This window comes from Rhinopithecus bieti, unplaced genomic scaffold (assembly GCF_001698545.2).
Source record: "Rhinopithecus bieti isolate Rb0 unplaced genomic scaffold, ASM169854v2 scaffold_11964, whole genome shotgun sequence".
NCBI classification, from domain to species: domain Eukaryota; kingdom Metazoa; phylum Chordata; class Mammalia; order Primates; family Cercopithecidae; genus Rhinopithecus; species Rhinopithecus bieti.
Window position 1 is genome coordinate 1,491,872 of NW_016807677.1, and position 27,221 is coordinate 1,519,092.

At 46.9% G+C, this 27,221-nt stretch overlaps 1 protein-coding gene across 9 annotated transcripts in view; it reads right to left on the minus strand.

Moving 5' to 3' along the window:
- The window catches only part of CEP164 (centrosomal protein 164), an 88,269-nt gene that overhangs the window by 38,218 nt on the left and 22,830 nt on the right, over positions 1-27,221 (minus strand). For 6 of the 9 annotated variants that reach the window (XM_017883089.1, XM_017883091.1, XM_017883088.1 and 3 more), the window contains exons 4-9: positions 22,836-23,034; positions 13,226-13,384; positions 12,682-12,816; positions 11,672-11,749; positions 3,240-3,623; positions 885-965 (exon numbers count right to left, since the gene is read on the minus strand). In XM_017883089.1, coding sequence (XP_017738578.1) covers positions 885-965; positions 3,240-3,623; positions 11,672-11,749; positions 12,682-12,816; positions 13,226-13,384; positions 22,836-23,034 — 1,036 coding nt within the window. Of the gene's footprint in view, positions 1-884; positions 966-3,239; positions 3,624-11,671; positions 11,750-12,681; positions 12,817-13,225; positions 13,385-13,541; positions 13,661-15,075; positions 15,392-18,325; positions 18,435-22,835; positions 23,035-27,221 lie in introns of those variants that run through there. The other 3 variants (XM_017883094.1, XM_017883092.1, XM_017883095.1) reach the window with 3 other exon arrangements.

Below are 27,221 nucleotides of genomic sequence, written 5' to 3' on the forward strand. Positions count from 1 at the left end.
TTCCGAGAGATCTGTGACATGGCGATTCTTCATGGACAGTTTTTGCCAACAACCACTTTTACCTTCCCTTTCTAGCTTGTGGGTTTTTCCTCTTTTTTGGTGACATTTTCCTTTCAGTTTGAGTTCTACTTCACTTAATGCAGCTGCCATCTGCCTCCTAAGCCCACGGCTCAGTGAGGGGCGAGCACACACAGCCTCCTAATTCTTCTGCACCCCCTCATATCGTTACTGTTCATCCCTGACCCTCTCCCACTAATCCCTTCCCTTTGATCTGCCTCCTCCAAACAGATGGAGGATGGCTTCTAGAGGTAATGCTCTGCCAAAAAGCACCCTGAACTATTCCCCTTAGGTACAGACCTGGCAAACGAAACCACGATACAGCAGGCTGGGTAGAAGGTCTGGGACAAAGAAACCACGGATGCTGGCATTCCAAGACAAAGCGTTAACTTTAGAAATGAAGCCATGGCATCCCTCCTGGCCTGAGCCTGGGGACTGTCCTCGCCACAGCTCAGTGATCCCATAAACACAAACACACCAGTCTCTAACCTCCTAGGCTGATGGCAACTCACATGATCACACAGGCAACTCACATAACAGTGAGTAATAATAGCTAACATTTTAACATTATTATATACATAATTATATTAATAATGTTTATATGCTAACATTTTATATTCTCTGCCTTTCTTCTCACAACAAACCTATAAAATAGGAAGTATTACCCTTGGTTAATGGGTTGAGAAGCTGGAGCTAGACAAGACTCAAGCATGAGTTCGAAATTCTCCCACTTACAAGCTGTGTGATGCTGGGCAAATTACTTAACCCTAGAGACTCACAAATCCATGCTCTTCACCACCACTCTACTGCCCTCATCTCGAACTCACCAGGCCATGGAAGGACTTGGGGTCAGAAGTTATGGAGTCTGAGAGCTGAGGTTCCTTCATGTGTTCACTAATTTCCAGTCCCTGGAGAGAGAGACACACAGAGAAATCCCTCAGAGCAGAGCACAAAGGCACATGGTCCCTACCCAGGGAATTCTGTTCAGGCCGTGGTACCAATATAGGGCTCAGGCCAAACTGAAATCCACTCTTCTTAAAAAACCTAAAGGAGGCCTGTGGACCCCGCCATTCTCTCTGGACATGTGCACAGCCTCCGCCCCACTGGGGCTGGGCAGCCCACTGAGTAGAGACAACCACACTCTGAATTAGATCAGCAAGGACTTATACGAGTAAGGGGAGCCAAGAGTAGTGGAGATGGTTAGAAAGGTGGCAGTACAGAAGTCTGATGCTATCCTAAAAAACAGAAGGAGAGCATCTTTCCTAGGAAATAGATAAAAGTTCTTTTTTTTTTTTTTTTTTTTTCCGAGACGGAATCTCACTCTGTCCCCCAGGCTGGAGTGGCACCATCTCAGCTTACTGCAGCCTGTACATCCCGGGTTCCTGCAATCTCCTGCCTCAGCCTCCCAAGTAGCTGGGATTACAGGTGTGCATCACCACGCCTGGATAATTTTTGTATTTTTAGTAAAGACGAGGTTTCACCATGTTGGCCAGTGATCTCCAACTCCTGACCTCAAGTGATCTGCCCGCCTCAGACTTCCAAAGTGCTGGGATTACAGGCATGAGCCACTGCACCTGGCCGATAAAAGCCCTTTAAATGAATTCCCTCACCATCTACCTGGAGGAGGAACAGGACTAAAGGTTGAAAAATCTAAAATGCCAAAGGATCTCCCCATTCAAGCTTACTTCTGTCCATTTTGGTCATTGGCCTGGTCTTGCCAAAGCAACCACTCCCATGTCTTGGTATCTTTCAGAAAGAGCCACAAGAATGGAAGAGAAGAGTCTTCTTGTCACCTAATCTACCTACGCTGGGGCAGAACACTGCCAAATGTGGCACCTACCACCCCGATCACCCCCACCCTCCACCTCGCCACAACACACAGTGTTCTCTCTCTATAGAAACTCAGACTGCTGCAACCATGACTGCCCCAAACTGATGTCAAAAGTACAAGGGGAGGCCGGGCGCAGTGGCTCATGCCTGTAATTTCAGCACTTTAGGAGGCTGAGGTGGGCAGATCACCTGAGGTCAGGAGTTTCAGACCAGCCTGACCAACATGGAGAAACCCTGTCCCTACTAAAAACACAAAAAATTAGCCAGGTATGTTGGCGGTCACCTGTAACCCCAGCTACTCAGGAGGCTGAGGCAGGAGAATAGCTTGAACCCAGGAGGCAGAGGCTGCGGTGAGCTAATCATGCCATTGCACTGCAGCCTGGACAACAACAGTGAAACTCTTTCTCAAAAAAAAGAAGTATAAGGGGAACCAGACTCAATGGTTCACGCCAGTAATCCCAGCGGGCGGATCAAGGTTGAGCTCAGGAGTTCAAGAGCAGCCTGGACAACATGGTGAAACCCCATCTCTACTAAAAAATACAAAAATTAGCCAGGTGTGGTGGTGCATGCCTGTGGTCTCAGCTACTCGGGAGGCTGAGGCACAAGAATCACTTGAACCTGGGAGGCAGAGGTTGCAGTGAGCCAAGATTGCACCACTGCACTCTAGCTAGGGTGAAGGAGCGAGACTCTGTATCAAAAGAAAAAAAAAATACCTTGAACTATGATGAGGCGGGCAGAACACTTGAGCTTAGGAGTTAAGAGATCAGCCTGGGCAACATGGCGAAACCCTGTCTCTACAAAAAATACCAAAATTAGCTGGGCATGGTGACACATGCCTGTGGTCTCAGCTACTCAAGAGGCTGAGGTAATGCTCTGCCAAAAAGCACTCTGAACTGTGATGAGGTGGGAGGACTGCTTGAGCCCTGGAGGTCAAGGCTGCAGTGAGCCAAGATCACGCCACTGTACTCCAGCCTGGGCTACAGAACAAGACCCTGTCTCAAAAAAGACAGAAGAAAAAAAAAAAAAAGTACAAGAGGGAGGTAGGAAGCAGGAAAGGCAGTAGGATAAAAGAAAATGAACATTCCAGGAGGGTGCCAGTGGAAAAGCAAATTTCTGCTCTCAATTTCGAGTGCCAGCAGGTTTGCAGCTTCATTCCGGATTTTACTGCCTGCTGGGCCTGGGCATATTTGTCACAATTAAGGGCTCTGGCTGATGCTGACAGCCCAGTGCAGGGACATGCAAATGAAGCTCCTGACTCAGTAATAAAGATGTGGGGATAGGACCCTGCCCAGGGCTGAATAGAGTAGCAGAGGGCTACAGTCAACCCCTGCCTATGGGATACAGTGACTTACTTGGCTGGCGCCTGAACTGCCCTCTTCCAGAGCAGAAGCCTTCTTCTTTGGCTCCTTGGCTGCCTCTTCCCTCCTGGAACCTTCCTCTCCTGCATCTACTGTGTCCTCTGGTGCCTCCTTTTCAGAGGCTTTGGCAGGGTCATTGCCCCTGGGGTCTGCCTTGGGGGTCACCAGATTCCTGGAAATCTTAGGTTCACTCTTCCCATTTTCCTCTTTTTCTGGGAGCCCAGGTCTTGCCCCACTTCCCTGTCGCCCTTTGCCATCAGCACTGCTCAGATTGCTGTCTGCACCTGGGCTGGAGGGCTTGCAGGGAGTAGGGGGACTGGCAGCAGCTGAATCCAGAGAAACATCCTTCTCCTCTGGCTGGCTTGTTCTTAGAGACTCCTAGGGAGCAACAGACCATGTTAAAAAGGAAGACATAAGGAATGTGCAAAAGGAGTCGAGACATGCTGCAAGATGGAAATGCTATTCCCTGACTCCCACAGGCCAGTACCTGAGTTCTGCCCCAGCAGTTATCAATCACCCAGTTCTTATATTTTTTATTTTATTTTTTTGAGACGAAGTCTCACTCTGTCACCCAGGCTGAGGTGCAGTGGTGCGATCTTGGCTTACTACAACCTCTGCCTCCTGGGTTCAAGCAATTCTCGTCCCTCAGCCTCCCGAGTAGCTGGGACTACAGGTGTGTGCCACACCTGGCTATTTTTTTGTATTTTTAGTAGAGACGGGGTTTTGCCATGTTGGCCACGCTGGTCTCAAACTCCTGGCCTCAAGCAATCCACCCACCTCAGCCTCCCAAAGTGCTGGGATTATAAGCGTGAGCCACCGCATCCAGCCCACCCAGCTTTTCAAAACACAGATTCCTGACTCAACCCCAGATCTACAGAATCGGAATTTCTATGGTGATTTGGATATACCCAAGCTGATCCCCATCCACCGGTGGGCCTGGAAGTCACTACACTGGACGATATAACTCTGTCACCACCTATCATGTCCTCAAGTAATAAATCTGTCTTGCTCCAGCCCCATTAGCCACATCATAAGACTGCAGACTCAAAAGCCAATATTTATTTAAGATGATGATGGATCATCATGTGAGAGAAAGGCAGCAAAGTCTCAAATTTCTATTTTTCATGTTTAATAGGCAGCAGGGGAAAAATTATCAGGAGAGTGCTCTTCGTGCCTAAAGCCTCCCGGGTACATGCTGATAAGCAGCAGCCTCGGAGACAGCATCCTCACCAAGCACTGCTGACTGGGGTCCTCTAAGAAGCAGATGCCAAGTTAGGGTTAGATGTGCAAGAGATTTAAGGGAGATGTTTACAAAGGATAAAGGAAGTGAGCAGAGCTCCAGACTTTCTCCAGTTCTGGGCAAGTCTTGGTCAGCCCAGCAGAGTCGCCCAGTAGGCTGCCATGAAAAGAGTCCCGTATCTGCAGAAATGGCTCTGCTTTCAGACCCCTGTTGTGGCTCATCACCAGCAGGAAACACTTCCATGAAGCAGGGTGGATAGAAAGGGCAGCGCTGGAGGCTGTCAATCTGCTAAGCTCCCCTTGGCAGGGTCTCTCGAAAGCAGATCTGAGCAGTGCATCTCTACAGTGGCCACGCCCTGCTCCTCACATACAAACCTCACTTTAAAGACTAGTGAAAACCCAAGGCTGCTTCCACTAAATTCCTTAGAGTCAGTCAAAAGAGAAAAACAAAACCCTCCCTTGGAAATACAGCCAGTGATCTCTGCTGGGTTTGGGCTGAGAAGTATTCCTCCTGGAAAACATCTGTGCTAACACTTGGGCTGCCAGACTGAATAACTTCCGATGAGGGATTTTTAAGACTTCCTGATTCCCTATTCTGAAGACTCAAGGACCATGACGACTAGAGAGCGGAGAGGCCCAAGAAGAAGCCCTAAGCATGGCATTTATTGATGCTCTGTTAAAGTGTCTGCTGTGCCCAAAGAAATGACCCTCTCCCTGCAAGCCTGAGAGCCCACTGACAAGCTAACCCAGGCTTCCTAGGGATGATTACACAGGTCAGTAAAGCAGAGTCCTTCAGAGCTCAGCTTTGGAGACAGAGGCTGCCCAGGCTCAAATTTTGGCTCCACACTTACAGATGTGTGACCTTAGGCAAATTATTTACTTCTATATGCCTCAGTTTCTTTTGCTAAAATACTGGGATGTAGCAGTGCTTACCTCATAGGGAGCACTGTTGGGAAGACTAAATGAGTTAGCACTCATCAAGTGAGTTAAGAAACTCAGAATTGGCCAGGCGCGGTGGCTCAAGCCTGTAATCCCAGCACTTTGGGAGGCCAAGACGGGTGAATCACGAGGTCAGGAGATCGAGACCATCCTGGCTAACACGGTGAAACCCCATCTCTACCAAAAAATACAAAAAACTAGCCGGGCGAGGTGGCGGGCGCCTATAGTCCCAGCTACTCGGGAGGCTGAGGCAGGAGAATGGCGGGAACCCGGGAGGCGGAGCTTGCAGTGAGCTGAGATCCGGCCACTGCACTCCAGCCTGGGTGACAGAGCGAGACTCCGTCTCAAAAAAAAAAAAACTCAGAATTGTGACTGGCACACTGTCAGTGTCCCACGAATGTTAACTTACATTATGTAATGAGACTTACACATTCATTCACTGAGCACATTCTATGTGTCAAACACTGCCTTGGGAATCCAAATATGGACAAACTATGGATCCTGCCCTCAAGGAATTGAGCTAATATTGAGAAAAGTGAAATATTCCCAATGGCTTTGGTTATGAGCCTTGACTGCCCAAAGCAAAGAGGCCACTAGCCACAGTGGTGATACTATCATCAGGCCCAACCCTGTCCCAGAAAGAAGAGCAGAAGGGGAAGTAGAGAAGGCACAAAGGAAGCTCACGCCTTGGCAGCATGCATGTGGGTACCCGCCAGTGCTGCCCCTCCCAGCATCCCTAACCTCCAGCATGGAATAAATCTGCCAGGACCACTGGCAGATGGGCTAAGAGAAGGGAGACACACTTCTCCTCTTCAAGTGAAGCAGCTTCAGGCTGAGCCTAATGGCCTTCTCATCTCTATACCACCAAAGGCCCATACTCAGCAGAAGCTCATATCCAGTCTGCGGGGTTCTAAGGCCTCCAAGAAGGAGGTGGGAGTTGCCTGGGGTGGGCAAAGGGTGTTGGGCCAACCACACCCCCTTACTCGGCAAGCAGGGCCAATCCACCCTGGCCAGGCTCATCCCAAGATTAAAGAAAGGCTCCCCCCAGCTTGAAGTTGGGAGTGAAACCTGGTCCTAAGAGGGCTGCCTACTAATACACCTTGGATGCGAGGGCAAAGGAGGTATCAGACCATCAATAGTCCCTATGGCCTTCAGGATAAAATTTAAACTCCCACTTCGCCCACAGCCCTTAAGGCCCAGCTCCTGCCTGCCTCTCATGGCTCACCTCCAGCCAAACCCTCAGACACTCTCTCCTCCCACCTGTGGATAAACATCACAATAATTTAGTAATTTGCCATGCAATTCCTAAAACACACATACACACACACTACCCTGACACACTCCCCACTGGTCCTCACCACATCACCTCTTCCAGGATGCCTTCCTTGATCCCTAGGTCAGCTGATCTGAGATGAGCCTTCCCCATCATCTACCTTAATAGCTATTGTATTTGCTAATTTCCTTATCTGTTTCCTTCACCAAATTAGCTCCCTATTGTCCTCAGTACTTAGTTTCTAGCACATAATAAGTGCTTAGCAAAGGTTTGTTGACCAAATTGTTAAATATGAATAAGTGTGTCATGCAAAGATAGGAGTTGAGGTTTCCCTTCCTAGCCTGCAAAAAGGAGATGTAATATTTACTTTACATGGTTATACAGGGATTAGACTATATTTATTACAGTGCTAATTAAATGAAAAATAGCTAAGCAAATGTTAGCTATTAATTAACCATTCAAGATGACGGAAAAGCAAGTAACCTATCAAAAATCAGAGAATACAAGACACAGGTAGAGATTCCCATCCTTGAGAGGATCAGGAAAAATAACTAACGGGTACTAGGCTTAATGCCTGGGGATGAAATAATCTGTACAACAAACCCCCATGACACAAGTTTACCTAGATAGCAAACCTGCCCGTGCACCCATGAACATAATATAAAAATTAAAAGAGATTCCCATTCTTACACGAGAGAATATAGCCAAATTGCAATAATCTTAGGCCCAGCTCAATTCTTATGCTTAAATTCTTTAAAAGAAAATTTTCACATGATGGGGCTCATTCTAGTCTGCCTTACCTAAAACAGTAAAACACGGGTAATATTAAAATAAACAACCTTGCATTCTCTGCACTATGTTGACTAACTGCAACCACAGGACAGCACCTCGAGGGTGGGGAAAGCAGAGGGAGGTGAAGCATTTGTTGGAGATTATCCACAAATGGATGTGGATTACATGAGCTGAGTGTCTGGAGAAGCTATCCAACCCCATGAGCACCTCCCTTCACCTGGTCCCTGCCCCTTGTCTCCCGGCCCAAGGCCTGAAGCTCCAACCAGGTATACACTCTGGGCACCGAAGTCTAGTCTCCTGCCCTGGGCTCCGTGGGAAGTGCAAGCAAAGGCAGGGCCTCAGTCTCAGCACAACTTTGCCCTCAGCTCATCCCTGTTCACACTCCTTCTGTCTCCTCCTTTCACAGCTCCAGGTCCTTGAGTATCTCAAGGCACATTTCTGCTGCTTTTTCAAAAAAGACTTTCCCATCTGCAGGAGGAGAAAGCAGGAAAGAGTTTATAAGAATCATTTCATGAATATTTAACATGCCCCCCAAAAGCCATGAGGTTCTTCTGCCCAGAGCACAAAGACAAGGACCCCTGTGATCCACACAGCACAGGGGACAGGGCATGAAGGCCAAGGAACTGAACCCATGTCTGTGCATTGACCCTGTTCTGCAGAGACCCCACCAAGCTGATCATCAGTCCAATTTATTTTTCAGATTTCATTCCTGCCCAGTTGGTCTCAATTCTTTGCACAGCTCCCCGGTGTTGTTAGCACTTTCCAATCGCACTGACATCATCCTGTTATTTCTAAGCCCAGGCTCCCTCCTGCTACTTTGATCCACTGATGGGCTTTTCACCAGCACCACATGGCCACATAAAGTCTGCTCGACTACCCTTCAGCCTCCTGGCTTTTGCTCGCCCTGTTCAGTGTCAGTTCCATGAACCTCTCTCTCTTCAGTCTGTAATAGACTTGAAGTAGGTTTAAGTTGGAAAGCAGGAGAGCAGGGAGGAGACAAGAAGAGATGCATTCTTGCCATCCTACTGCCCTCTCATGGAATCATGAGCGAAGTGACTGCTCAGTGAGACAGGATAGAACTAGCCTCAGAAGTCCATCTCCATCCTAGGCTGTATGGGACACTCAGGAGTGGGGAAAGGTAGGCAGTTCAGAGAATCCAAAGAAAACTGAAACAAAAGCCATTTTCAAAGAGCAGGGCCCAAGCAGAGGCAGCACTGGCTGTCCTGAAACCCCCCCACTCACCCTCACCACTAACACTCCCAAAAGGAAAAGTCCTGATTCCTGCCTTCAGTTAGAACATAGGAATCCAACACTCCATGTGACAAAAAGAACTAAATCTGCGGGGATGCTAAAGACAGGAGTAGGAGGTGTATTTAACACCACCCACTCCAGACATTTCCCCTCATCACACTGGGGTGCCTATTTATATTAAAGAGGTTATAAAATGTTTAAAAGTGCCCACTCCCCCCAGAGAAGCACACAGCCATCAGAAGGAAAGCTTTTAGAAATCCACCTTTCAGGTCGGGCATGGTGGCTCATGCCTGTAATCCCAGCACTTTGGGAAGCCATGCCGGGCAGATCACCTGAGGTCAGGAGTTTGAGACCAGCCTGGCCAACATGGTGAAACCCCATCTCTTCTAAAATACAAAAATTAGCCAGGCATGGTGGCGGGTGCCTATAATCCCAGCTACTTGGGAGGCTGAGGCAGGAGAATCGCTTGAGCCCGGGAGGCGGAGGCTGCAGTGAGCCAAGATCGCGCCATTGCACTCCAGCCTGGGGGACAAGAGTGAGACTTCAACTCAAAAAAAAAAAAAAAAAAAAAAATCCACCTTTCAAAGAAGAAAAAGCCTTTTTTGTTGACATTTACAATCCATTATGAAGTAAATGTTAATAAGCCCAAGGTCAAAGTAAATCATAATCAATCCACATCAGGATCTTCAATCCACCAGCTGACAGCAGGGACCAAGTACCCACTCTATCCGGTAACTGGGAAAGCCAAGTGAAGAAAAAAACAACCTGCCCGGATACTCTCTCATGAGTCCCAGCGTGGCTCATTCACTCATTCACAAATTCATTCTCTCAACTGTTGACCAAAACATATCTAAGCACTTCCTATGTTTCAGAGGCAGTGGGCTAGGTGCTGCCTGGCCATACAGAAATGAATAGGGCAGAATCTCCAGCCTCAACTTGCTCATTCTCATAGAGATTTTCTTCTTCCTCCACAACCATAAGTCCTCTGACACCCCTAGTCCTATACATGGTCAACCTTCTAGGCACAAAGCCTGAGCATCTCCTTTTATCAATATAGGTCTTACTGGTGGTGGAGAAGAAAACAAAGTTGTCATTTCAGGGAACTAAACAGATTGAAGGCTTTAGATTTAATCTTTCCAGACTAGGCCCCACTCAGAAGGATCAGTTTCAAAGCAGACCTGTATCAGCTTGATAATAAAAATGGGACACTTAGAAAAAAGTGTCACATTTGGCAAGAAACTGTAAAGTCATAATCGAAAGGTATCTGACTGTACAAAGCCAAAATGCTGAACAGTTTCTGAGGTAACAGGCAAAGTCTAACTACAAAAAGAGTCCTAGGCTGGGCACAATGGCTCACACCTGTAATCCCAGCACTTTGGAAGCCCAAGACAGGGGGATCACCTAAGCCCAGGAGTTCGAGACCAGTCTGGGAAACACAGCAAAACCCTGTCTCTACAAAAAATAGCCGGGTGTGGTGGCGGGCACCTGTGGTCCCAACTACTCTGGAGGCTGATATGCACTCCAGCCTGGGCAACAGAGTGACATCCAGTCTTAAAAAAAAAAGCCCTGTCCAATGGCAAGACTTGGGTCACCCACAACTCAGGTCTCAAGTACCAAATCAAGGACTATCAGCCAGCACATCTGAAACCTCAAGTGACCTCAGACACTAACCCTGGCTCTTAAGGTAAGGTGATTTCCAAGAAACAAGTCAGAAATAATAAGGGATAATGAGAAAACAAATTTAAATTCAGGATATAAGCACTTCTGTGTTACTGGCCAGTTTTGTGATCATTCTAATAAAGTGTGAGTGACTTGTTTGATGTTGTTAAAGTATTGAAAGTATTTAAAAGAACTTGATATATTAGACTTGTGAAAAGTTTAATTGATTGAGCCTGCAACCAATATTTAAATATTTGGGGAAATCTAATTGTTGAGTTCATGATTCATTGGTTGTTTAAATACTTTAAGAATATTTAGAGAAATGTGGCCAGACGTGGTGGCTCACGCCTGTAATCCCAAAACTTTGGGAGGCCAAGGCGGGCAGATCACGAGGTCAGGAGATCCAGACCATCCTGGCTAACATGGTGAAACCCCATCTCTACCAAGAATACAAAAAATTAGCCAGGCATGGTGGCAGGCGCCTGTAGTCCCAGCTGCTTGGGAGGCTGAGGCAGGAGAATGGCATGAACACGGGAAGCAGAGCTTGCAGTGAGCTGAGATCGCGCCACTGCACTCCAGCCTGGGTGACAGAGCAAGACTCCATCTCAAAAAAAAAAAAAGGGAATATTTTGAGAAATGTTATATTTAAATGACTACATTGGACACTAAACAAAGGATACATGGTAAGGAAAGCTCCTTTCTAGGTACAAAAACACATGGCTGGGCACAATGGCTCACACCTGTAATTCTAGCACTTTGGAAGACCAAGACGGAAGGACTGCTTGAGGTCAGGAGTTTGAGACCAGTCTGGTCAACAGAGAGACCTTGTCTCTGCAAAAAAGGTAAAAAGTAGCCAGGCATGCGTGCGCACGCCTGTAGTCCTAACTACTCAGGAGGCTGAGGCGGAGGATCACTTGAACCCAGGAATTCAAAGCAGTGAGCTCTGTTCACACCACTGTAACTCCAGGCCGGGCAACACAATGAGGCCCTGTCTCTTTAAAAAAAAAAAAAAAAAAAAAACCACTGGAGGTTTTAGGTATTACAATAACATAATGAGTGTTGACATTTGTTTGTTTAGAGGCAGGGTCTAGAAGGGACAGGAATCCATTCATTTATTCTTGTCCTTCCCCAAACCCCAGAAATCCCATCTGGAAGGACTGGGACAAAACAGTTGTTTTTCCAAATATGCATTACAACAAAGTAGGGGGGCTTAATAAAAACAGGGGGGATATGCCAGGCTGACACATTTGCCTGTAGGGTTTAGGGCTCTTACCTCATACTCAAAGTCACCCCCCAGTGCCCCAATGTCCAGGTGTAGGTTCTTAAGAGGCTCACTTGAGCTGTGGACACTCTAGAAACAAAAATGATGACAAGTGGTAAGTCTGAGGAAACTGGTCAACCCAGGGTGAGGGGTGTGCAGAGGGAAAAGCGGGGCACTGCTGAGCTGGCAGGCGGGCCCAGGCAGGGCTTCAGAGGACTCAGAACAGGACCACCACTGAGGCAGCCTCACTAAACGGCTCTCCATCCAGCACAAACTATGCTATGCACCAAGCAAGTGGCCAAGGTGCTTTCTGCTGGCTGTACTTTCTGGATCAGATCTAGAAGGTATAATAGACTGCTGAAGAAATGAAGCCGGGGGCCAAAAAAAAATCTTGCTTTTTTAAAAAGAAGCACAGAGATCAGCCAAAGGTAGAAACAACCCATGTATATTCATCAACAGATGAGTAGATAAACAAAATGTGGCATATCCATACCATGGAATATTACTCAGCCTTAAAAAGGTGGCATATCCATACCATGGAATATTATTCAGCCTTAAAAAGGACCAAAGTTCTAATACATGCTACAACATAGATGAACCTTGAAACATTATGCTAAGTGAAATAAGCCCGACACAAAAGGACAAATATTGTATAATTCCTCTTACATGAGGTCCTAGAATAGGTAAATTCATAGACACAGAAAGCAGATTAGGTTTCCAGGGACGGAGGAAGAGGGAATAGGAAGTTATCATTCAATAGGTACACAGTTTCTATTTGGGATGATGAACAAGTTCTAGAAATGAATAGTGGTGGGGGGGGAGTGCAGAAAAAAAAAAGAAATGGATAGTGGTGTTGGGTGCACATATTGTGAAGGTAATTAATACCACTGAATTTTAACTTTAAAATGGTTAAAAGGGCAAATTTTATGTTACATATTTTTTCTATCACAGCAAAAACATTTTCAAAAGGAAAAAATATAGCACGGAGAGTTTCCAGGCCAGGGAGAGGACTTCATCATTACCTGGTTGTCACTTTCCTCCTCATCCTCCTCATTAGTTTCTTCTCCTAAAGCCAAGAGGCTAAGAGCAGTCTTGTCCTCATGTATGGAGCCCAGGAGACCCTTTGTATAAGCAGATGTCTTGAGACCCTGTGAAGGCTTCAAAATAGAGGAGGACAGTCAAAGGACTCACTTGGAAGACCTTTGGAATGACCTTTAGAATGCTCCTCCCCACTCTCTATGTCAGTGTCTCCCAGATCAAGTCCCACCACGTCCATGAAGTTGACCTGGCGACTACAGCACACACCAATGACTCCCTTCGCCCACTCCTACTGCCTTGACTGCGGAGACTCAGAAATCAGCACTGATGTCCCTACAGCACACGTCTATCCTCCACAGCCCAGAGTCCACATTCATACAGGTGCGAATTACATTTTCCCAACTGGATGACGAACTCTGAGGACTCCACCGATTCCGTCTATTTTTCACCCCTAAGCCATAGGTCCTAGTATGGCACATGGGGGCCTCATAGGAACTACAGACACTGAACACAAGAGAAAGTACTTACCAGCATGAGTTCTCCAAGCTGACGTCCAGACTCCACTGAGCTCCCCAGGCTCACACTTTGAGATCCACGAAGGGCAGAGGGTGGGGTATCCACAAGGCCTCGTAAAGGAGCCAGGCCCCCAAGAGGAACATGAACTGGGGCTAATGAGGAACCCGGAGCCTGGGCAACAGAAAACATCTTGTTACAACCCAAGAAACCATGTGGCTCTGAGAGTGTCGGAGACAGATATAAAAATAAAACATCTAAATCCTGCACGCTCAAATTTAAACCACCTCCGCTCAGAGGCTGCTAATGAAACACAACATCCAGAAATTACCATTGTGCCAACTGTGTGAGAAATCACAGGCTGGTTTCCTGATTCTCATAAGTCTCATGCTGTCTCACAGTAAACAGTTCTTTTACATCTGGCAGATGCCGCATGGGGTTCTGCTCTCCTTTCAGAAGCCACATAGAAGGCCGGGTGCGGTGGTTCATGCCTGTAATCCCGGCACTTTGGGAGGCCAAGCCGGGTAGATCACGAGGTCAGGAGTTTGAGACCAGCCTGGCCAGTATGGTGAAATCCTCTCTCTACTAAAAAATACAAAAATTAGCCAGGCATGGTGGCATGTGCTTATAGTCCCAGCTACTCGGGAGGCTGAAGCAGGAGAATCGCTTGAAACCGGGAGGCTGAGGTTGCAGTGAGCCAAGATCATGCCACTGCACTCCAGCCTGGCGACAGAGCAAGACTCTGTCTCAAAAAAGAAAAAAGAAAAAAAGGCCGGGCGCAGTGGCTCACGCCTGTAATTCCAGCACTTTGGGAGGCTGAGGTGGGCGGATCACCTGAGGTCAGGAGTTCTAGACCAGCCTGGGCAACATAGCAAGACTCCATTTCTACAAAAATATTTGAAAGATGAGCCAGATGGGGTAGCATGCACCTGTAGTCCCAGATACTCAGGAGGCTGAGGAGGAAGGACTGCTTGAGCCCAGGAGCTGGAGGCTACAGTGAGCTATGATGGCACCACTGTACTCCAGTCTGGGCAATAGAACAAGACCCTATCTCAGACTAGCCTAGGCAACAGAGTGAGACCCTGTCTCTACAAAAAAATTTAAAAATTAGCGGGACATGGTGACACATGCCTGTGGTCCTAGCTACCTGGGAGGCTGAGGCAGCAAGATCAATTAAGCCCAGGAGTTCAAGGTTACAGTGAGATATAACCACTGCACTCCAGCCTGGGAGACAGAGCAAGACCCTGCCTCTAAAAAATAAAAATGACCCTGTCTGGAAAAAAAAATCAACAGTAACTACAAAAAAATACACATGAGCAACAAAAGAAGGACTCTCTCCCCTTTCCACTGATGAGGAAGGTGGCTGAAAGGAGCCTTGCCGAAGGGCAGTAACGGGGCTGACCAGGTCCCTTCTTTTCCCTGTTCTCCTTCCTGCAAGCAAGGGCTGGGGAAAGAAATCAGGCTGCGAGTCAGAATTCGTGAGACCTCCCGCTATTCACAGACTCTCCGATTCTCAGTTTACTCATCTGCAAGATGGAGATGATGCGTGCCTTGCCACCTGACTAGGTGTGCAGAGAAGCTCAAGGTGATGAGTGCTAGGGGCCTTTGTGAGTGGCCCAGGGCTACACCAACATTATAAAATTGCCACCATCACAGGGATTCACATTACAATAATCTAGACTTACCAGAAGCAAAGATGGCAATCTGGTGACAATTGACAAAGACCCCTTCAAAATTCATTTATCAAACTTAAAATGTCTCAGATGACACAAACATTCCAATCCTCCCTAATCCCACAAGGACTGAAGAGAGAAAAGGAAACCCAGAGGCAGTCAGGCTGAGGTTCCGAAGATCCATCTTCTCACCTGTAGCCTCAGCCTAGGGGCCAGACCAATGGGTGGGTTCCCAGGAGGGCCCATTTCTGCATCAGATGCTCATCAGGAAAGGTGAGAACCACTCCTGAGTTTCTGCAGGTCCACAATCATCTGGCCTGTTGTAGAATATCTTTGTGAAGAAGAAAACGAGCTGATAATCGTAACACTGGCCAGCAGTGCACTGGCTAAACACCTTCCACGCGATGTCTCATTTTACTCTCACAACCACCTGAGACTGGCTCTGCCATTATCCACAGTCCCCATATGAACAAATGGAGGTTGGTGAGGTCAAGAACCCTGCCCAGGCTGGGCGTGGTGGCTCACACCTATAATCCCAGCACTTTGGGAGGCTGAGGCGGGCGGATTATCTAAGGTCAGGAGTTCAAGACCAGCCTGGCCAATATGGTGAAACCCTGTGTCTACTAAAAAAAATTTAAAAATTAGCCGGGCATGGTGGCAGGTGCCTGTAATCCCAGCTACTAAGGGAGGCTGAGGCAGGAGAATCACTTGAACCCGGGAGACAGAGGTTGCAGTGAGGTGAGATCATGCCACTGCACTCCAGCCTGGGTTACAGAATGAGACCCTGTCTCAAAAAAAAGAACTCTGCCCAAAGTTACAGAGCCAGTGAGGGGCAGAGATGGGATTGGAACATAAGGCTATCTCTAAGACAGTACTTTATACCAGCTCTGGCTGTGGCAGAAAAAAAAAGCCTAGGACATACATGGTCCCTGACACCTCTAACACCAGTACTTTCGGAAGCCAAGGCAGGAGGATCACTTTAGGCCAGGAGTTCAAGACTGGCCTGGGCAACATAGTAAGACCCCATGTCTACAAAAAACTAATTTTTAATTAGCTGGGTATGGTGGTACACACCTGTAGTCCCAGCTACTTGGGAGCATTGCTTAAGCCCAGGAGCTCAAGGCTGCAGTGAGCTATGATCACACCACTGAACTCCAGCATGAACAACAGAACAAAACTCTGGTCTCTTAAAAAAAAAAAAAAAAAAAAAGGGTGGGGCCAGGGGAAAAGCCCAAGAAAGCTTCTTCAAGGTAAATTGGGCAAACTAGGCATGCTCCTCCTGGTTTCAGCCCTTCCAACCATCCCATGTATCAGCAAGCAAAATCATCCCCACACTGTATTTATGGAAAATTACAGACTCCTAACATGGCTAATTTGCTAACATGCTGGGGGCTTGAGGGAGGGGGACAAGCATGCTGAGGGCTTCGTTCTCCCAGGCCTTGACCAAATCAGCAGTTAGCGGGGAAATTATACATTCCTGGCTCCTAGCTGATCATCTTCTATAGACGGCCATTAACTCTGAGTATGGGGCTATGCGTGGAGTTGTCCTTCTGAGCAGACAAACTTACTGCCATTGGGCTAATTAAAACTTTCAGGATAATCTGCAGCTTATCCGATATTTATAGTGCTTCAGTAGTTATTAAAGCTAACAGAGAACCAATGCAAGCCAGCAATTAGGAAGCAGAGCAAACAACTGGGTAAAGTCACAGCTGGGCAACAGCAAAAGAATAGCTGGAGAAATTCAGATTGATCCCCACGGTCTCTGATCCAACTTAACTTCTGAATGAAGAATATGGTGAGTCTTTAAAGGGACAAAGGGAGAATGATAGGGCAAGGTCAGCCATTTGATAAATCCCAGTAGGGGAGGAAGTGAACTCAAGAGTGAAGTCACAAATATGGTCTACACAAGCCTGACACAGGTTATCCGTGTGGTTTTCTGGGGACGCTAGGAGGCAAAGAGCAGAAGCAGCTCACTGGATGGCAGAGAGAGGTTCTGGCCTCCGTCTCTCATGAATATTAGCTCTCAGGCCAGGCATGGCAGTTCACACCTGTAATCCCAGCACTTTGGGAGACCGAAGCAGGCAGATCACTTGAGGTCAGGAGTTTGAGACCAGCCTGGCTAACATGGCAAAACTCTGTCTCTACTAAAAACATAAAAATTAGCCAGCCGTGTTCGCACACAGCTGTAGTCCCAGCTACTCAGGAGGCTGAGGCATAAGAATAGCTTGAACCGGCCGGGCGCGGTGGCTCAAGCCTGTAATCCCAGCACTTTGGGAGGCCGAGACGGGTGGATCACGAGGTCAGGAGATCGAGACCATCCTGGCTAACACGGTGAAACCCCGTCTCTACTAAAAAAAAATACAAAAAATCTAGCCGGGCGAGGTGGCGGGCGCCTGCAGTCCCAGCTACTCCGGAGGCTGAGGCAGGAGAATGGCGTAAACCCGGTGAGGCGGAGCTTGCAGTGAGCTGAGATCTGGCCACTGCACTCCAGCCCGGGCGACAGAGCGAGACTCCGTCTCAAAAAAAAAAAAAGAAATAAAAAGAATAGCTTGAACCCAGGAGGTAGAGTTTCAATGACCCAAGATGACACCACTGCACTCCAGTCTGGGCGACAAAGCAAGACTGTCTCAAAAAAATAAAAAAATTTAAAAAAAGAATATTAACTCTTTAATCAGGTGCAATGGCTCATGTCTATAATCCCAGCACTTGGGGAGGCCAAGGCGGGTGGATTGCTTAAGACCAGGAGTTCGAGACCAGCCTGGCCAACACAGCAAAACTACATTTCTACTAAAAACACAAAAAAACTGGCTGGTGAGCACCTGTAATCCCAGCTATTCGAGAGGCTGAGGCATGAAAATCGCTTGAACCTGGGATTCAAGCGATGGAGATGCAAATTGCAGTGAGCCAAGATCCACTGCACTCCAGCCTGGGCGACAGAATAAAACCCTGTCTAAAAATAAAATAAAATAAAAATAAAAATAAAACATGATATTAACTTTCTAGTTCTGTGTGATTTCAAGAAGAGATAAGTTCAGAGCTTTGGGGTAGGCTGCCTATGTGGAAGGACCTCTCTCTAGAATCAGCTGACAGGAGAAGCTTCCCAAATCCCAGGAAGGTGTTTATATGCCAGGATTAGCGACGTTCTGCTCACCCTCAAAACTGATCAAGTTCAAAGCACATGAACCACCTATGAATTACAATTATAGCCAGGGAAGGTAAATCATAGATACCCTTAGCCCTATCTTGCAGGTGATAGGGTAGAAGAAACTTCAAATATGTGTCATCCCATAAAATGGCCATTTCGGTAGTTAAAGGGCCAGTAGTTACCAAGGAAGGGTGGGTAACAGGAACGCAGGCCAGACAGCTGTGGTAAGATACCAACTCCACCTACTCCCTCCCTGCCAAGTTTAGGTCTTTAGGCCACGCTCACTAAAAAGCCTACCTGGTTGAGATGCTGCATCTTGCCTGGCTCTGTAGCAAGCCCTCCGCTGGAGCTCTGCTGCACTAGCCCCTGCCTGAGGGGGTTGCTGCTTGGCTGGAAGTGAGCCTTGCTGAGAAAAGGCCTCCTGCCCAGCAAGGGAAGGCCCACCTTCCTGAAAGGAAATTGTTCCAGCAGCTCTTGGCTGCCATGAATAGAAGGCGCTCGAGTTGATGGCCTCGTGCTCACCCTCACTAGCCATCCTAGGAGACTCAGCTGCCATGCAACAGACTGTGCTGGCACTGTGTCTACACAGCATGTCCTGCATGCTCTCAGGCAGCCCCAGGCCCTCCGGCCACCTGGAGATCTTGACCATCTGCAGGATGTGCTGGTGGAACCTCTGATCCTCAGAGTAGTCTTCACTTTCTGACTGCTCCTCGACAGGGCTCTGCATGTGGGACATGTGAGGAACTGAGAAGGGGCTGAAGTGTTGATCTCTGAAACCCAAGTCTGACTGAGCCACACCCTCCTCAGATCCCCGTGAGCTCTGCAGGTTCCAAGGGAAGTTGTTCACCTCATCCAGGACGGGAGAGCCCAGGTGTGAGGCCAGGCTGCTGCCGCTGCTGCTGCCGTTGCTGCTGCTCTCCAAGTCAGGCCCAGACACACTAGGCTTCTGATCTTTATAAGGGAGCTCTGCAGACCCGAGGGTCTGTCTCTTCTCACCGGCAGGAGGCTCCCCGGGGGCCCTCCCTGAAAGGGGATTCTGAGCTGGTTCTGATGCCAGGGTTTCAGGTGGTATTAGCAAGAGCCCCTGAGGTAGTCCTTCAACTGAGGCGCCTAGAGCCTCAGGGTCACTGGGCTCTGTTTCCTTGCAGCTTCCTGGGATATCCTTATTGACAAGCTTGGAGACCTGTTCCATCCACAGTCCAGGAGGTTCTCTCCTCCTCCTCCCGCTGCCTACGCTCCCACTTTCCCCAGGAACTCCCTGCCAGCTCAGGTCTTCAGTAGGGCTGCTATCTAACAACAACTTGCTCTTCCTGGCAGGCAACATGTGGCCGGAAGAACAAGAGGACAGGGAGGGCTCCTCCTCAGGGGATGACGTGGGAATGGGGCTTTGGCCCTTGTCCCCTCCAGGGCCAGTGGAGCTCAGTTTGGCTAAGCTGTGGCTGTGCTGCTCCCCTTTCAGCAGCAGGCCCTTGATGGCTTCAGAAAGCTTTGAGTGGACAGGAGCCTGGCTCCTGCTTTCTACCACATCCTGCACATTTTGGAGAAGCCCAGTGTTCTGAGGGGCTGGAGTGCCCAGCTTCTGCTGTCTGATCCTCATTTCCAGCTCTTCTGTTTCAGGGTCTGAAAACCCCAGGTAGATTTTCTCTGTCGCCTTCTGGAGTTTCTCCAGACCCTGCTGATCACCTAATTCTCTCCTGCATTGGGCTGAGGCCCTGCCTAAAATTTTCTCCATGTCAGCAAAGACCTGGTGGATTTGGGAAGTTTGGCCTTTGGAGAGTGGCTGTAGCTTTCTGGGAAGGGCACCCATAAAATGCCAGGGGGTGTCGCCCAGTATGCCTGGGGTCTTTCCTTTGTTATAGGATCCCTCACTTCTAGCCTGAATCTCTTGATCTAGGTCCAGATCAGGAAGCCCAGATGCTGACGGAGGGGACAGGCTGCAGAGAAAGGATGAAGGAGGCAGAAGTCCCTCCTCAGGCTGCGTTTCCTAGATGGGTATATAAACATGCAGAGAAAACGAAGACAAAGCACTTCTGATTTACACTTGCTACCTTACCCCTTGGTAAGCCCTCAGCAGAAACCCACCCTCTCTATTCAAAGTAAAGCACAAACTGAAGAGGGAAGAAAAGATAAAAACTCTCTTGGGCTGAAATATGTTGTTTTCTAGGCTCCAGTTTCCTTATCTACGAAGAGGAGGCTGGACTAGATCAATGGTTTGCAAACCTTGCTCCATGGAACCTGGGAAGTTCAGTACCTTGGGGTACTATATTGTGCATGTGACAGAGAAAAGGTGTCACAAAGACCTACACTGCCAAGTTCAACCAAAGAAGCTCCATTTCTTTTTGTATAAGCTGGACCTCTATAGAGGAACTGACTTGAAGACAGGGCTCTATTACAAACTAAAGTCTGAAAATCACTAACCAGACTATCCCTAATGTACTATCCAGTTCTCAGGTTCTGTGATTGATTAGTTTTATAAAATGCACCAACCTTGGGCCGTGTGTGGTGACTCATGTCTGTAATCCCAGCACTTTAGGAGGCTGGGGCGGGTGGATCACTTGAGGTCAGGAGTTCGAGAACAGCCTGGCCAACATGGTGAAACCTCATCTCTACTAAAAACACAAAAAATTAGCTGGGAACGGTAGTGGGCGCCTGTAATCCCTGCTCCTTGGGAGGCTGAGGCACGAAAATTGTTTGAACCCTGGGGGCAGAGGTTGCAGTGAGCCAAGATCATGCCACTGCACTCCAGCCTGGGTAACAGAGCAGGATGCTGTCTCAAAAAAAAAAAAAAAAAAAGGAAGAAGAAGAAAAAAAAAGTCCACCAACCTTATCAAGGACACCCAGAAATTTTTTAACAGGGAGAGAAGAGAAGCATAACAAATGACCCGAGACTTGAAAACTCAGTCTAGCATTGTCTACCAAACAAACCAGTTGGTATTGCTTGAGAGACCTCCACATGGTCACAGACCCTCTGGGCTAGAAAAACTTTTAAAAACTCAACCACCCCTCTACCAACATTCACACTGAACCCCAGTTGGCTGTGAGTGCACACCTCCAGAGAGTCCAAACCACTTGCGTCCAGGCTGCCTGCCTGGCTCAGAGCTGTCCCCTGGACAAACTCAAGTTTGAGGCACCTGTCCTGAGCCCTAAGAACCAGACTGACAGCCCAGGGCTGTCCCATTTTCTTCACTTCCTGCAATCACAGAAGGAACTCTTTTTAACAGAGGGCTCTAAGAACCCAATCACACATCTACATCTCAGTCCTTTACCCAGCTCTCCACCTCAGAACCCTCACTTCATTCCATCTCCCGCCTTTCGTCAAGCCACAGCCTGCCCAGATGCCTGACTACCATTTCAAATAATCCAGGGTCCGTGAAAAGCCCTGTGGCCACCTTTTGCCATTCAAAAACATGACATTGGAAAATCCAGCCTAGCTGGAAATTATCTGCCCTCTTTTCTCCATCTGGAGGAACGGGCTTGTTACCGTGTTTCTCAAAACATGAGTAGTATGTCAGGGAGGGGAGGGAAGAGAGAAGTGTCTGCGGAGCTTGGACCAGAGGAAGCACAAGGCTCTGAAGGGAAATAAAAGCTGTAAGAGCAAAACAAGTGGACCACTGAAGAGGGTGGAAACGATGTTCCCAGTGCTCCCCACTGGCTGAGCTGAGTTCCTATGTCTGTCCCTCTCTTCAGCATGTCCCACCTGCCCCAGGCCTGGGTAAAGGGACCACCACAGCATTCTGGGAGAGCCTGGGCCTCAGTTTGGTATGGCTCCAGGTCTTAGTTGCTCCACCTAAATCATGTGGGCAATAACTCCACCTCCTAGGTTCAGATGTACTAAAGGGACAAATAAAACAATAATTAATATGAATACTTTGAACTCAAATACAAAAGCTACTTATAACCAAGGAAATCAGGCTGGGCATGCTGGCTCTCGTCTGTAATCCCAGCACTTTGGGAGGCTGAGGCGGGTGGATTACTTGAGGTCAGGAGTTTGAGACCAGCCTGGCCAACATGGTGAAACCCTGTCTCTACTAAAAATACAAAAATTAGCCAGGCATGGTGGCGGACACCTGTAATCCCAACTACTCAGGAGGCTGTGGCAGAAGTGCTTGAGCCTGAAAGGCAGAGGTTGCAGTGAGCTGATATCACGCCACCGTACTCCAGCCTGGGTGACAGAGCAAGACTCCGTCTCAAAAAAAAAAAAAAACAAGGAAATCACACTGCAATTAAACTTCAGTTACCCACCACTCACTGAGGACACTGGCAACAATCTAGATGAGCAGATAAAGCCCAAGGCTTTTCTTTGGAATCTTGAAGGCACCCGGTGTTTTGACAACTAAATTATGGCTACATCTGACATCTAGGAATTCACACCGCCTTAAGACAAATAAGGAACCCACACTGGGGAGGCCTGACTCTGAATAGGAGAAAGGACACTTCACTCAGCTCACTGGCCTCTGCCAACCGCTTCCAGTCCCCACTCTCCAGAGCAGCAGATGCCATTACTGCTACTACCACTGCAAAAAACCATTCTCAGAAGAGCACTCTCTCTCATCAATCCTATTAGGTAACATGCACTTCCCAAGTGGGGAGAAAAGGAAATGTGTAGATGTGGCAACAACTTCCAGAATTCCAAAATCTGAAAGGAAAATCGACCAGAAGACAGGCAAAGTTTAGATGATATACTATCAAGAATTTACCATATTCTGACTGTTGTCTTCAACCTCCCAGCTGCAGACACTTAGAGGTTCCCAATGTCCCTCCAGATTTCAGCCCTGGCCTCTCTGGGAGGAGGCATCCACTGACTCACCAGGGAACTTTTGGGGGTCTCTTTGTCCTTCTTGTCTTTCTTTTCCTTTTTTTTTTTCTTCTTCTTAATGGCCCCTGAAGTTGACAGCTTTGCCCGCTCTTGGATCACCAAGTTCCGATAGTGTTCGTCACATGGATGGTCCCACATAGACTGGCCGGTGGCAAAGTTGAAATAGTAAATGTCACCTGTGATGTCCTGGCTGGGGACGGGCAGAGTTCAGAAGTTAGTCCCTGCTCAGTTATAAAAGAAGAAAAAGAGGGGAAAAAAAGAAAAAGGGAGAGGAGGTAAAAGAGGAGGAACAGCGGGGGTGAAAAAGGGAGGGAGAAGATGGAATGAGAGGGGTTAAGAGCGGAGGGAAGGAAAGGATTAACACAGAGTCAAAGGGTACTATTTGGTTAAGAAGGAGTTAGCTTAGATATGGGAAGAAAGGATTGGGATACCTAATCTCTAGATGCTGATGTATAATCACTGGAGTTCTTGAGAATGCATGCTGGACTAGTGTAGGAACAAACTTCGTTTTATTTAGATGGAGAAGTATAAAAACTATAGTATGTTGAACATAAGTGCTAGGATAAATCTTAATATTTTAATAGTCTGAGGAAGAACAATGCATTGTGAGAGCTCTGGTTTTACAGCAGACTCTAAACTCATAAGAAGCAATAATCCTGCCGGGCGCGGTGGCTCACACCTGTAATCCCAGTACTTTGGGAGGCCGAGGTGGGTGGACCACCTGAGGTCAGGAGTTCAAGACCAGCCTGACCAACATGGAGAAACCCCATCTCTACTGAAAATACAAAATTAACTGGGGTGGTGGTGGGCGTCTGTAATCCCAGCTACTCGGGAGGTTGAGGCAGCAGAATCACTTGAACCCGGGAGGTGAGATCATGCCATTGCACTCCAGCCTGGGCAACAAGAGCGAAACTCCATCTCAAAAAAAAAAAAAAAAAAAAAAAAAAGTAATAATCCAAGCTAGTGTGGACCAATGGTAGAAGAAAATAATGTAGGAGGTATATTTCAAGAATCTGTGTTTCAACATGGAAAAGTCCAAAATAAGCCACTCATCTCATCCACCATTAACAACAATCTATTAGGACAGCTAACAGGAAAAATGAAGTCCACTCACAATAGTAATGCAAAATATTTTCTACTCACGCATAAACCTAAAATGTGCAAAATCTTTACAGAGTTTTACTGAAAAGTCAGAAAAAAGAAAAACACCCACGAGAGAGGCATTCAGTATTCCAGAATAGAAAGACTCATGTCTGTAAAGATGTCAATAATCCCAAAATTAATATATAAATCCAATACAATCCCAATCAAGCTCCTTATGAAATCTGACAAGCCGAATCTCAATTCAAACATAAGATCAAACGAAAAATAAATGAGAAAATGAGCAGAAATAAAAAAAATCAGGGGTAAAAAAGGACACTGATAGAAGATATGCAAATGACCAATAAGCACATGAAAAGATGTCCCACATCACTAAACACTGGGAAAATGCAAATCAAAACTATTCTGAAATGCTACTTCACACTGTAAGCATGGCTATTATCAAAAATCCAAAAAATGAGCCTTGGCAACATAGTGAGACTCTGTCTCTAAAAAGATGAAAAAAATTAGCCAGGCACAGTGACACACATCTGTAGTTTCAGTTACTCAGACTTGAGGTGGGAGGATCGTTTGAGCCCAGGAGTTCAAGGCTACAAGGCTAGGTGTGGTGGCTCACACCTGTAATCCCAGCACTTTGGGAGGCCGAGGCAGGTGGATCACCTTAGGTCAGGAGTTCGAGACCAGCCTGATCAACATGGTGAAATCCCATCTCTACTAAAAAATACAAAAATTGGCTGGGCATAGTAGCTCACGCCTGTAATCCACCTTGGGAGGCCAAGGTGGGCAGATCACGAGGTCAGGAGTTCAAGACCAGCCTGACCAACATGGTGAAAACCCATCTCTACTAAAAATACAAAAATTAGCCAGGCGTGGTGGTGCGTGCCTGTAATCCCAGCTACTCGGAAGGCTGAGGCAGGAGAATCGTTTGAACGGGGGAGGTGGAGGCTGCAGGGAGCCAAGGTTGCACCACTGCACTCCAGCCTGGGTGACAGAGCAAGACTCTGTCAAAAAAAAAAATTAGCTGGGCGTGGTGGCATGCGTGTATAATTCTAGCTATTTGGGAGGCTGAGTCAGGAGAATCACTTGAACCCAGGAGGTGAAGGTTGAAATAAGCTGAGATTGTGCCATTGACTGCCAGCCTGGCAGACAGAGGAGCCCTCGTACACTGCTGGTAGGAATGTAAAATGGTGCTGCCACTTTGGTAAATAGCATGGGGGTTCCTCAAAAAAATTAAATCAAATTTAATATAAAATAAAATTTAACTTAAATATAAAGTATATTTTACAATAGATTAAATAATTTTAAAATAGCTGGGTACCATGGGGCACACCTGTAGTCCCAGCCACTTAGGAGGCTGAGGCAGAAGGATCCCTTGAGCCCAGCAGTTTGAGGTTACAGTGAGCTATGATTACGCCACTGCACAGCCTGGGTGACAGAGCAATACCCCATCTCTAAGAAAAAAATTAATTTAATTTAATTTAAAATAGAATTACCATGTGACCCAGCAATTCTATTTCTGGGCATATATCCAAATGAATTGAAAGCAATAATTCAAACAGCTATTTGTACACCAATAATCACAGCAGCATTAGTCACAATAGCCAAAAGATGGAAAGAAGGCCAAATGTCCATTGACAGAAAAATTGATAAATAGGGCTGGGCACAGTGGCTCATGCCTGTAATCCCAACACTTTGGGAGGCCGAGGCGGGCGGATCACTTGAGGTCAGGAGTTTGAGACCAGCCTGGCCAACATGGTGAAACTTCATCTCTACTAAAAATACAAAATTACCCGGGCATGGTGGCACGTGCCTGTAATCCCAGCTACTCAGGAGGCGGAGGCAGGAGAATCACTTGAACCCAGAAAGTGGAGGTTGCAGTGAGCCAAGATCGCACTACTACACTCCAGCCTGGGTGACAGAGCAAGACTCCGTCTCAAAAAAAAAAAAATGATAAATAGAATGTTGTATATACATGCAATGGAATATTATTCAGCCTTAAGAAAAAATTCTCACGCATGCTACAACATAGATGCACCTTGAGGATATTATGCTAAGTGAAAGAAGTCAGACACAAAAGGACAAATATTGCATAATTCCACCTATATAAAGTACCTAGAATAGGCAAATTCATAGAGCCAGAAAGCTGAATGGTGATTGCCAGAGATTAAGGAGAAAGGAAAATGGGGAATTCATATGTAATGGCTATAGAGTTTCAGTTTGGGGATGAAAAAATTCTGGAGATGAATGGTAGTGATAGCCATGTAACATTGTAAATGTACTTAATGCTGCTGAATTGTCCACTCAAAAATGCTTAAAATGGTAAATTTCATGTTATATATATTTTACCACAATTAAGAAAAAATATATACAAATGTATTAACTTCACTATGACAAAAGAAAGCATAAACCAAATTAAAAGACATGTGACTGGGATAAAATAGTAGAAATAGTGGTAAGATACCACTGGGTAAGATACTATTACCCAGAATACCCAGAATAATCAAAGAGTTCTGTCACCTTAACAAAAATAAAAGATAAGCAATCTACTAGACAAAAAGGCAAGAGATATAAACAGGTAAATCACAAAAGATCAACAGATGGCCAGTTCAACTCTACAAACAACTTGGGAAATGCAATTTAAAATGATCCATTGTTATTTGTTGCCCTTGGATTGACTATTTTTTTTATTGACAATTTTTTAATTGATAGTATTTCTAGGCTGGGCACTGTGGCTCATGCCTGTAACCCCAACACTCTAGGAGACTGAGGCAGGTGAATTGCTTGAGCTTAGGAGTTCAAGACCACCCTGAGCAACATGGCATAACCACATCTCTACAAAAAAAATACAAAAATTAGCCACGCATGGTGACATACACCTGTAGTCCCAGCTACTGGGGAAGCTGAGGTGGGAAGATCTCTTGAGCCCAGGAGTTAGAGGGTGCAGTGAGTAATGATCATACCACTGTACTCCAGCCTGGGCAACAGAGCAAGACTCTATCTCAAAAACAACAACAACAACAACAAAACTTCAATATACTAAAACGGAATAAAAAATTGTCCTTATTTGCAGATTACATTTTTCTACAGGGTAAATATGTGCTAGAGACATTAAAGAAAACCTAAATGCTGCAAATGGAAACAGACCATGTTCATGGGTTGAAAGTATTGTTTAAGATGTCAATTTTGGCCGGGCGCGGTGGCTCAAGCCTGTAATCCCAGCACTTTGGGAGGCCGAGACGGGCGGATCACGAGGTCAGGAGATCGAGACCATCCTGG